This window comes from Echinops telfairi, unplaced genomic scaffold, assembly GCF_000313985.2.
Source record: "Echinops telfairi isolate 266 unplaced genomic scaffold, ASM31398v2 ScPeMD7_5;HRSCAF=22, whole genome shotgun sequence".
Lineage (NCBI taxonomy): Eukaryota > Metazoa > Chordata > Mammalia > Afrosoricida > Tenrecidae > Echinops > Echinops telfairi.
Window position 1 is genome coordinate 32,938,712 of NW_022103901.1, and position 12,122 is coordinate 32,950,833.

The 12,122-nt window shown below is 46.6% G+C and overlaps 1 protein-coding gene across 1 annotated transcript in view; it reads right to left on the minus strand.

Moving 5' to 3' along the window:
- LOC101641939 (CREB binding protein) overlaps positions 1-11,584 on the minus strand; it is an 80,676-nt gene extending 69,092 nt beyond the window's left edge. The window contains exons 1-2 of the mRNA XM_045286042.1: positions 11,539-11,584; positions 9,621-10,333 (exon numbers count right to left, since the gene is read on the minus strand). Coding sequence (XP_045141977.1) covers positions 9,621-10,333; positions 11,539-11,584 — 759 coding nt within the window. The remainder of the gene's footprint in view (positions 1-9,620; positions 10,334-11,538) is intronic.
- Positions 11,585-12,122: the final 538 nt, after the last annotated feature.

The following is a 12,122-nucleotide window of genomic DNA, read 5'->3' on the forward strand; positions in this document are numbered from 1 at the left end:
TCATATAAATATATTTGCATATGTACATGTCTTTATCTAGACCTCTATAAATGCCCTTTTCCTCCCAGCTCTTTCCTCTATTTCCCTTGATTCTCCTCCTGTCCTTTTTCAAGAGGAGTGGCTGGTGGTTTTGAACTGTTGGCCTTGTAGTTAGTAGCCCAACTCATATCCACTACTCCACCAGTGCTCCCGCAATGGGCCAATGATGAGACAATGAGCGGAGGCAGCAGACTTCTGCTGCAAAGTGCCCGTCAGTGTCTCTCATCCTGCATGGGATAGACCGTTTACAGCCCTGTAGATCATACAGAGCCATTCTTAGAAGCTGGGCTGGCAGGGGCCAACCCTTGGACTAGAGAGACCCAATCGTATCCAGTCCACACTACTCCTAGCTATTTATTTCCTGTGACATGAAACCACACCCACACAGCCTGCACAAACAATGTGCACAGAGCTTTACACGAGGTAGCTCCAAACTGGAAACTACCCAAATACCCATCCCCAAGAGGGTGGCAATGAGAAAAGCCATCCAGCCAGACTGGTGAGTCTCAAACACAGGGCTTGGGCAGGAGGGGGCTCTCAGTTTGAGTCCACTTATATGAAGTCTGAGAAGGGACAAAAGAGACCTTAAGTCAAAGAAATCAGCAACAACTGTGGGAAGGGAGGAAAAGAGAGGGGACTGGGCAAACCATGTACCTTGAGAGGGGTGTGGGGATGGGGACCTTTGGATTTGTCCATTTCATGCTATGTAATTATAATTCAAAAAACATTAAAAAGGAATTTTTTTTAAAAAGGAAAACACTTTTTAAAACACCAGAAGATACTTAGTGTTCAAATGCGCTTTACACAATTGATGTGTGTATGGATTGGGATAACAGTTGTATGAGCCCCTAATAAAATGTTAAAAAAGAAAAAAAAAAAAAAAGATACTTAGTGTTACCTTCCGGTGGTAGTATAATGAAATTGACTGATGTTTCCTAGGCAGTGGCAGGGAAACTTACAAATCTTCTGTGTTGCTTTCAAGCAAAGCACTCTTTTTTGTTACAGAAAATCACTGGTTACAAAGTTGCACAGAGGGAGATGTCACCAAAATATGACTCCATCCTGAACGTAAATAAGATACATAATTACTCATAAAAAGATTGGCAGAAAAAAAAGACTGGCAGGGAAAACATCAAAGGAGCCCTGGTGGCTCAATGGGTAAAGCACTCCCATTTGGAGTGCTTCCAAGTTAACCCATTTGGCAGGGCAATCTTCTCTAGTGAAGATTGCCACTGGAAAGACAGAGCCCAAGGGACAGTGCTACTCTGTCCTACAGGGTCACTGTGAGTCCAAACTGACCCAGTGGACATTCACCAAGGAAAGACATCAAGAAATCTAACACTAAGCATGCGTTCCAGTGACAAGCAAATAGGCAATGCTTTCCTTGTCTACACTTTCCTGTGTGTTCAAATCTTTTTTGGTGCATCAACTATTCTTAGCTTTAGGGCGAAAGATAGGGCACTTAAAGAGTGACAGTCTTGGAAACCCAGAGGCGAAGCTCTACTGTGTCCTATGAGTCGTATCGACTCGATGGCAGCGAGTACTCTTACCACTAGAAAGCAATGCCCCGTACAAGCAGCATGAGAAGAGCTATCACTTCAAGCTTACTGATGGCTACTACTGAGTGTCACCTAGCTCACCAGTGCTTAGCCTGGTGCTATGGACATCACACATCCAACCTAGCTCCAGCAACCCAATCCCATTAAACAGACTATTACTAGCTTTTTAATCCCCACAACAACTCGAAGGTAGGTGGTATTATCATCATCTAAAAGAACAAAAAAACAGAGGCTTATAGAGATGAAGTAATTTCCCCACGGTGAGTCAGGTTCAGAGGCTGGATTTGAATCCAAGTAGCTCCGTCCAAGGCCCTGGCTCTGCCCTCACTGCAGAGCAGAAGAGACATGCGGAGCATCCCCTTGCTGGTCATTCGCCATCCGGACACAGCCTCATTAATTAAAAAGTTTTAAAACTCAGGGATGAGTATCAGATATTCAAACCACATAGTCTAAAGACCTTCCTTCCACTCAAGGTATAAGATTATGGAATTGGTATAAAATGGTTTGATAGGGATGCCTTGTACCTGTGCCCACAGCAGCTACTAAAAAGAATCTCTGAATTCACTGCCATAGAATCAGTTCTGGTTCACATGTTCCCCATATTGCGCTGTATCCATTCTGGGCTGGGATGGTTTTTGTTGGGGGCTTTTAAGAAAGGCTAACAGGATTTGTGTAATGCGGATCAGAGAAGAGAGGAACAGCATCAGACAGATGTACAGTCTTAGTTCTCTTACTATCATGTACTAGGAACCCTGGTGGAACGGGTTGGGCTGCTAACTAAAAGGTCAGCAGTTAGAAACCACCATCTGCCTGGAGAGAGGAAAGACAGTTTTCGACTCCTGTAAAAAGTGACAGTCTCATAAACTCACAGCTCCACCCTGTCCTACAGGGGCAGTAGGAATCTGCATCAACTTGATGGCGGTGAGTTTGGTTTTTATCAAGTACTGGAAATGGCCAATCCGCTTTCCAAAATAAACTGGACTACGTATCCCTTGAATTGCTACTATGGCAGTAACATGGCCTGATTGGCTCTGCAATGACTGCTGACCATTAACCCACACCATCAGCACCCCTCACGACCACCCCGAAGCTGGTGAGAAATGCAGATCCCAGGTCCTGCTGGTTCTGTTGGATGCTCATGTGTGAGGACTGTGCTTTCTGGTTCCTGCCCAGACGGATGTACAGTATTATTTGAAAAGGGAACTAACACAGACACTGAGAAAGCAGAGAATTTACAAGAATTCTGGTGGCGCCTCTAAGTTACCATGCTACTGGCTGTCAAGGACCCAACAAGTTTGCAAGTTTGCATCGTAAACAGCCTGGCAGGAGTCCCGGCAAACTCTAACAAAGTAGGGTCCCTTTTCATATATGTTCCTTGTAAGAAGGAATGACAATGACTTCCTAGGGCACAAAAGCAGCTTTTCATCAACCTGAGTCTTGACAAGATTCGGGACCTCTTGGCCAAATATATCAACAGATCGCCCTCTTTCCACCAGCTCTGGGATTCCTTCCACCACCACCACCACCTGTGACCAGGAGAATAACCTCAGGGTGATGGGTTTCCCTTCCAAACTCACCCCTTACATAGTGCGCTCCCCTTTCCAAATGTAGGGCATTCAGGGCATTTCCAGCAGAAAACCAGAACATGCTATGAAATATGTTAACTTGATAGGTTTTGCTCTGCTCTAATGCGGTGCCACACTTTGTGGACATTACAGCCATGTGGTGGGAGTGGCTCATTCCCTGTTGGAAACATTCCTTTAAGAGCCGCACAAAATTAGGTAGGAGGAAAGGGGACTAACATAGACACTGAGAAAGCAGGGGATTTAGAAGAATTCTGGAACAGCTCTAAGTTGTCAAGTTCTAAAACCTGGCTCTAAAGAATGGCCTACCTAAAATAATCAGCAATAAACGACACAGGCAGCATGGTGAGTAATCAAGAGACCATGGCTGGGCTGCCTAGAACCCAGACGTGGGTGCTGCTCATGGGAAGTTGGTTAATTTCTGTGGTTCCACTTCTTAAGCTGCAACACAGAAACAGCAGCAGTACCCACCTCATGACCTTGCTTAAAAAAAAAAAAGAGTTAAATATTTGAGTTCTTCTTAAAATAGACCTAGCCTTTTCTTGAAGAACGATGATCCAAGAGACTTAAGTCTTTTTTCTTTTTAGACCAAGTCTTAAAAGATGCATTTGCCATCACAATAGTAAAAGAAGCTGTCAAGACCCTAATTCACCTCCACAATCAAGCCTGGCAGTTGTGTGGTGCAGCCTCTTCACTCTTTAAGGAACAGACCTTTCCAGCTCCACTCTTTAACCTGCCCTGGCTGCTGTTAAGATAGCACAGATATCAAGACCTGGCAGAGGCAGCACAGAACAGAACTGAGGATATATTTCATGGATTTGTGAGAAGCAAAAATTCCAATTGAAATGCCAGCAGATAACCACCTGCGAGACATTAACTTTTAATTTCATATTTACACAGACAGTTCAGTGTGACATAAGGAAACCTACTGGGACAATGTGTCACATCAAACAAATGTGTCTGTTTTTTTTTGGGGGGGGGCAATCACCATAGATGTTGAAAAAGATTTTATACAATCCAACAACCAACAAATGAGAGACCATCATTCCTCAACCTAAAACAGAAGTATGTTTGTTGGCTACAAACCAAGCTAACATCATGCTTAAAAATAAAAAGCGGGATGCATCTTATTCAAGTCAGATATGAGGCAGGGATGCCCAAGCGCAAAAACACCAGTAGAAAGAAATACTGGCAGGGAGAAGATCCAAGTATCAAAAATGAAAAGGATAACTGTCCTACTTGGAAAACCCAAGAGAATCAAAATAAATAAGAGAATTCTGGAAAGTCGTCAGATCACCAAAATGACAAAGGTACCCCGACCTCAGCTCTTCCCTTTACTAAAAACAGCAACCTAAGTTAGACAGATAAAGACATCATTGAACTTGCCCCATAACAGTGACAAAACGTTAATACATCCAGAAGCAAGAAAGGTACAGCGCTTATATGAAGAAGGGGTGCTTGCTCTGCTCGAAACAAACAGAAAATTTCTACTACAATGATGTGTGAAAATCAATATAGTCACAATCAAAATGACAAATCTCTTGGCTTTAGGCATTTGGAAAACAGTTCCAAGTTGATCTAAAATCATGACTTTCCCACCCTGGCCACGGACAACCACCGAGGCAGCAGAGAGCACGTGAACGCCCAGGCTATGCCCCCAGAGAGTCTCAGCTAATTGATCTGCAGTAGGCCTCAAGAAACGTAAACCACGTTCACGGCCACTGAGTCGATTCTTACTCACAGTGACCCAATAGGGCAGAGTAGAACTACCCCGGGGCTTTTCCACGTTGTAAAGCTCTAAAGGAGCAGCAAGCCTCATCTTTCTCCCGTGAAGCGGCTGATGGCTTTGAACTGCTTAGCTTGTGGTTAGAAGCCCACTCACTATGTGTTTGTTGTCCACTATGCCACCATGCCACCAGGACTCCCTGCAGTGAGGGCTCAGGACCCAGCTAATTCTGACACACAGTCAAGGTGGAAAGTCACACACAGGAGAGAGTTTTACAGAAGAAAGGCAAAGAAAACACTGGAATCCTGGGAAGGAATGGAGAGCAATGCACCCATCACACATACGGACGGGGCTTCCAAACGTTTGCAGAAAAAACTCCATGTTTAGTTCCATTTTCTCACTACCTACTTGAAGCTTCCTTTGTTAAAAGAAATGCAGATAAGAACTGGGGTGTGTGTGGACACACCAAAATAACATGTAAACCCTGGATATATGAAAACTTAATTAAATCTATACCAACAAGGGCTTGCCTCATCAATGGGGAAAAACAAATGGTCACTATCTACATCAGTGCTATGGGAGCAATTGTAACAACCTGGACAAAGAGCTGGATCTGGCATATATGTTGTGGGTTAAAGATATAGGGGGGGGGGGGCGCCTAGATATTTGTCTTAATTTTGAAACATGGAAAGCATCTGTAAACGTGACACAAAAGCTCAAAAGAAAAGTGTGTGTGGGGTAGAAATGGTAAGATTATTTCTATGAAAATGAAAAACATCTATTTGGTCAAATCACAGAACTAGCATTTTGCAAGCTACCTGGTCATATTCCTGGCACAACCAGATTTGGCAAATAAAAAAAGGGAGGAGAACTTGGATCCATTTATTAAAAGGTTTATACCTTTAATATATAAAGAATTCTCACAAACCAACAAGACAAAAGTGAGAGGCAATTCTACAGAAAAGTGGACAAAGGTATAAGCTTATGAACTAAAAAAAGTAAGACCCCAAAACCAACAAATTTATGAAAAGACTCATAACAAAAGAACTCCTAATAGAACAAAGAGAATTTTTAGGTACCGGAATGGTAAATAATACAAAAAATGACCATAGCCAGTGTGATCTGGGAATGAATGAATAGGAATTCTTTCACAATTAGCGAGGGTTTAATCTACACACTATTTCTGGAGTGTATGTGGCATTATCTGTGCTTATTCAAAATGTCAATATGCTTTCATTTGGAAATTCACAGCCAAGAATTTATTCAGCGGCTATGTTCAATCCATTACACAAAGGTACATGTACAGGCATGCTCACTGCCAAACTGTTGCCACCCTCAAACACTTGAAACCACCTAAATGTGCAGCCAATAGGCCTTATTCTTTTTTTTTAAATCATGTTATTGGGGGCTCTTATAATTCTTATCGCAATCCATACATGCATCCATTGTGTCAAACACATTTGTACAATTGTTGCCATCATCATTTTCAAAACATTTTCTTTCTACTTGAGCCGTTAGTATCAGCTCATTCCCCACCATTTTTTTCATGTCTTACACCAACCACTGAGTCTCCCTTCACCCACTTCTGTTGTCCGTCCCTCTGGAGGAGGGGGGGGTTACATGTCGATCATTGTGATGGGTTTCCACTTTCTCCCCCAAACCCTCCCCTTACCCTCCTGGTATCGCAACTCTCATTATCAGTCCTGAGGGGTTTATCTGTCCTGGATTCCATGTTGCGAGGACTTGATCTGGACTGGGTTATTTTCTCAATATACAATTGCTCTTTTACATAAAGCTCTTTCTTATACACGCGTGAGTGACTCTGAATTTGTTTCTCTCGTCAACCCAGATTAACACACAGACACAATCCAAAGATTCACCACAGGGGTGGGGGTGGGGTGTGTGTGTGTGTGTCAAAGCAGGTGATACGCAATACTTTGCTCTTCATTGAAAATAGCGAGGAAATTTGTGGACACTGATGTGGGACAGCACCTAAGACGGCATCCTGTTCATGATATGAACGAGCAAAGTGTGTGCGTGTCCTTTTGGTTCTATTTTGTAATTTAAAAGCATGAAATAAATAAATAACTCACTCTATATAGAAGTTGCCTAGTGGTTACGCGTTCAGCTGCTGATCAGACGGTTATCAGTTCAAAATTACAAGCTGCCCCACAGGAGAAAAATGAGACTTTCTGCTCTGATCAAGAGTTACAGTCACAGAAACCCAGAGGGGCGGCTCTACCCCACCCGCAGGCCTTCTGTGAGTCAGAACCAACTGGAGGGCAGTGAGTGAGTGTGTCTGAATTTGGGTGGAGAGGCAGCTGTCTGTCTGTCAGGAGTACTGCTCTTCTTAAAACTTTTTCTTATAGGGAATCTGTCCTGGGGAATCGATTTTTAAATATTTTATTTGGGTGAAAAGACATCCCTGAAAGATAAGGTGTTTCTACAACTTCTCCACTTACAGTTCAGGGGCATGGATCTCCTTCAAGCCAGGCCACTGGAGTGCTAGTGGGATCCACTTGGAGAAGGACAACAAGAAGGGCAGCACAGCAGGCAGCCACAGTTTTCCAGGAAGAGTTAGCTTTGTAAGAGGCTCCTTTTTCCAGATGTCTGGTTAAGATCTTAGTTGCTGGCCCTCCAGTTAGAGTGCAGCAGAAGGAATGACTAAAACTAAACCTGCCTCTTGGTCTTTTCTAGCCTGTCCATCACAATTTGTCTTGTGTCCCAACCCAAAGGGCATGTGAGTCCATCCTTCAAGAAGTCCAGTCCATGTGCCCGTAAGGGGTGCCTACAGAGGATGGAGCTGACTTGAGTGCCATCACAGCACTGGAACCATGTTGTTCTCCACATGTTCACATTGCACAGAAGTCTGACGACGACGACAGGGCTACCCAGGACCGAGGATGCAACCAACGAGCCCCAGAGCGCACATGCCACACCCCAAGACAAAAAGCACAACCACCGCACCGCCACCACACTCCAACAAATAAAGTGTGAGGCCCCTACAAATCGGCAGAGCCTCAGGAGATATGTCAACTGATTAAAATATGGATTAAGAATTTGAGTAAACATCTGTAAAAAATCATGACCTAAGAGATGACTGGAAATTTGAAGATTGGCAGCTCTCCAAGAAACTACTGAAACAGTCTCTTGCACTCCCTCCAGCACACCAGGGACTTACACCCTCAAGTCCATTCTGACTCAGACAACGTCACACAAGGTTTCCAAGGTGACCCATCGTAACTGAAGCAGACAGCCTAGGGTGAGCAGTCCAGCCCTCATCGACAGCACCTCCAGGACTCTTCAGATACAATCTCTATTTTAAAATATCTCTGACTGGTCTGCATTAATTTCTAAGAGCCCCGTATTTTTTGACGATCACTCTACTTATGCAAATAATCAGGAACACACAATGTGTAGAGCCCACAAAAGCAAACCAGGGGAGATGGCTGTCAGGTTTGTGCACACAGAGCCAATCTCAAAAGCCAGGTACAACTGAAGTATCAAAGGAAGCCAGAGGCAAATGGGAGGTGATGTGAATACTTGGAATTGGTCCACTTTACTGAGTTAAAAAAAAACAAAAAAACTCTCTCCTTGGCTAAGTCAGCCCTGGGGCTTGTACCAGTCTTGCGGGGGAGACTATACTCCCGCAATTCTTCCCTGCCCTCTTTTGGGACCTGGTTGGTCTTTCTCTTTGGAATGTGCTATGCCAAAGCCAGGAGGGGTGTGCCAATTGTTGTAGTTCTGAAGCCCCCTGTCACTGAGTGTGTGGCGTCTGTGGTCGCATAGGGACAATCCGGCCTCCTGGCCAGCTCATCCTCACTTGCCAGCTCTCACCTCTCAGCTCCTATTTGTCCTCAGCCTTGCCTCTCCCCCAAAGGCTAGCCCTCCACTCAACACACTAGCTGTTAGGCTCTCACACAGGCCTCAGACCCACCAGGAGGTGTCTTAAACCCCAGCAGTGGGCCTATGAATCCCCAGGGGATGCTGATGCTGCTGGCCTGGCAACCCCACATGGAGAACCACTGCTGGAGGGTTTTCTGCAGACCCAAGGACTGGACTCTGCAATTGGGTCTGGGCTGAGCAGGGATGCTCCGTGCACAGCTTCTTCCTAGAGAGAAAGCACAGCACTGGGCGACTATCAAAGGAAGGGGATATACAACTAGGAACCACAGGAGGACAAATGGCGACCTTGCTCAGCTCCTGCCCAGAGGCTGGAGGCTCAAGTCCACCCAGAGACACCTCAAAGGAAAGGGCTAGCAATCAATCTACTTCCCAAGGATGAGCCATGGGAACCCCATGAAGCACAGAGCTCAACTCTTAACACATGAGCCAAGCGGCCAGGAAAACATTCATGAGGACTTCATTGGTGGGGCAGGGCTGAGTCTTCACCCCCTTTTCCCACTTTGCTAATGCTATGAGCAGCTGATGCCCAAGAGGAGTGTGTGCCTGTGTCCCCCCCACTTCACCCACAGAGAAAATGAACCCCCATGCCTTCCACAGCACAAGCTGCAGCCACACTTCCCTGGTGGCTTCTCTGAGAGGCCTCGTTCTAAGGACATAGGGCAAAGAGGCTCTGGGTGACAGGCCTATCCCTTCCAAGCTGGGAGCACAGAGAGAGCCCACCAGGAGGGGTAGGAACGGCCCTGTGGTCTTTGTCATCATGTGCGAAAGCCAAGCTGGAGAGAAAGTACTCGGCACTGAGCCACTCACCTTGGTCATGCCTCCGGCTTGCGCTGTACTCAGTCCTGCGTGGCTGGCCATCTGGGGGGACACCTGTGTTAGCGTCTCAGCCAGCACACTGCCAGAGGCCCCCTGCATAGCTGGGGAAGGGTAGGGCATCCCAGCGCCTCGTCCTCTGCCCGTAGCCCCGAGGGACCCATTCATGACTTGCGCCTGCCCTGGCTGGGCAGGGTTCATGAGGCTGTGGCCCGAGTTGGTGGTGAGGAGGCCCTGGTGGGTCTGGTTGAAGTTCGCATTCATGCAGATGCCAGGCCCAGCTTGCGCTGTGGCAGGGCTGCTGGTCACCAGTCCCACTTGCTTTTGTGCTTGCGGGTTCAGTGCTTGGGAGGCAGGGGGGGTGGGCCCGGAGCTGGTGGCCACCTGTTTGGGCAGGCTGGAGGCTGAGGAGTCTCCCTGGGTGAGAGGGCTCTTGCCCATGGCACTCAGGCTGGCCATGCTCGCGCTGCTAGGTGGCCCCTGGGCCTGGCCCCCAAGGCCCTGCTGCACAGGACTGCTGGAGCTCACACTTCCGATCCCCGGGGCAAGGCTGGAGCCGCTGCCTCCCCTCAGGAGCTCTGACAGTTGTTTGTGTTTGGAAGCAGCATCTGGAACAAGGCTCCCACTGTTTAAAAGGCCTAATTCTCCTCCGTTGGGGATCAGTTCATCGGGAAGATCATTTTCCAAGTCAAACAATGATCCAAAATCTAGAAATTAAACAGAAATGGAAATGAGACATGAAGCAGTTGTTAACAGCCACCACTCCCCCACCCCCAATGGCACATTAGCATTATCAGAAGCCTCAGGGCCACCTCAGGAGTACCCTCAAAACAGCACAAGCGTCCAGATGAGAAAAGGAAGCAACAAAGAACAGTTTTCAAATTCTGAGAGAATAAGAATTCGGTGGAGCCAAGGAAGACAGCCCTCACTCCCTCACTGCCACGGAGTCGATGCTGACTTAGAGCGACCCTACATGATAGGGTAGGACTGCCCCTGTGGATTTCCGAGACTGTCACTCTTTATGGGAACAGAACCCCTTCTCTTTCTCCCACAGAGAGACTTATGGTTTCAAACTGTTGAACTTGCAGTTAGCAGTCCATCGCACAGCCCACTACACCACTCGGGCTCCTAGGGCAGGCCCTCTGGCCTCTGAAACCGTCACTGAACTGTGCTGGGTGCGGTCAAGTGCAACGACACAAGCAGAAGGGAAACAGAGATAGAGACACAGTCTCAAACTCCCAGGATTCTATAACTTTCCGAGCTTTGGGGAATGAACGTGAATTTAAAAACTGCCCAAGCTGACTGGTCAGATGGTCTGGCGGAACCCCAAGACAGTGGCCCTTAGTGACCCTTTAGCTCTGGAACTCAACTACTCACCCCCAGGGCATAATAGATAGGTCTACAAAGGGAAAGGACACTAGTGGGGTATGTATGCCTTGGAACAATCAACCATTTGAAATCAAGGGGCATCATTCGCCAAAGGACACAGTTCAGCCAGTGGGGGGGGGAGGGGCGGCTGAGGTGGGGAACACAGGGGAAGGTGGAGGGACTGGCTGGGATGAGTGAGCAGAGGCCAAATGGGCGTGAACTGTTGAATGGGAAACTGATGATCCACTCAGCAAACCACCCAATTCACAATGAAAAGTTATTATTATTTTTTTAAATAAAAAAGAACTGCCATGAATGAAGAGAATTGGGTATCTGGTTCAATGAAAAGCAGGTTGGGAAAATTGAAGTAAAGCCTGAGTGTAATTGATTACATACTTAAACACTAAGTTAACAAGAACACTACTGGTCTTAACATAAAACAAAATCAGTGATTTCTCAAGGTGTTGAAGTTGCAGGGACAACTTTTAACAAGATGTAACTATCTCAAAGAGGTTTTGCAAAGAGGATGAGCAGGGAGAAGCACTCCGTGTCTGGGGGTCAAAGGGCGGCCGGCGGGAGTAGATGGTCATTACAGTCAAAGGGAAAATAGTGACCAAGTAAATCCCCTCTCCTCACTTTTTGAAGCGTCCCCTCATGGGGCATCCTTCCAGAGAGGTGTCCCTCTGTCACTTCTACACTCTCAACTCCTAGTACTCCCTCACACTCCACCAACCAAATGAGCACCTTGAAGCAACTTGATTCTGACTCACAGCAACCCCATAGGGCAGGGTAGAACTGCCCCTGAGTGTCTCCCAGGTTGTGAATCTTCCGAAGAGCAACAAGCCTCATCTTTCCCTTCAGGAGCTGCTCGGCGGGTTCTAGCTGCAGACCTGCGGTTAGCTGCCCAATGTGTAGCCCACTAAGTCACCAGGGCTCCTTCCATGTGTGCCAAAGACCCAAAACACAAACACAGCCAGTGCTGTCAAGTCCCACAAGACAAAGTAGAATTGCCTCTAGAGGTTTCTGAGGCTTCGATTTTACTGCAGCAGATGGTCTCATCTTTCTCCCCAAAAGCAGTGGGTGGCTTCGAACCACAGACCTTTGGCTAGCAGCCCACTGTGCCACCTC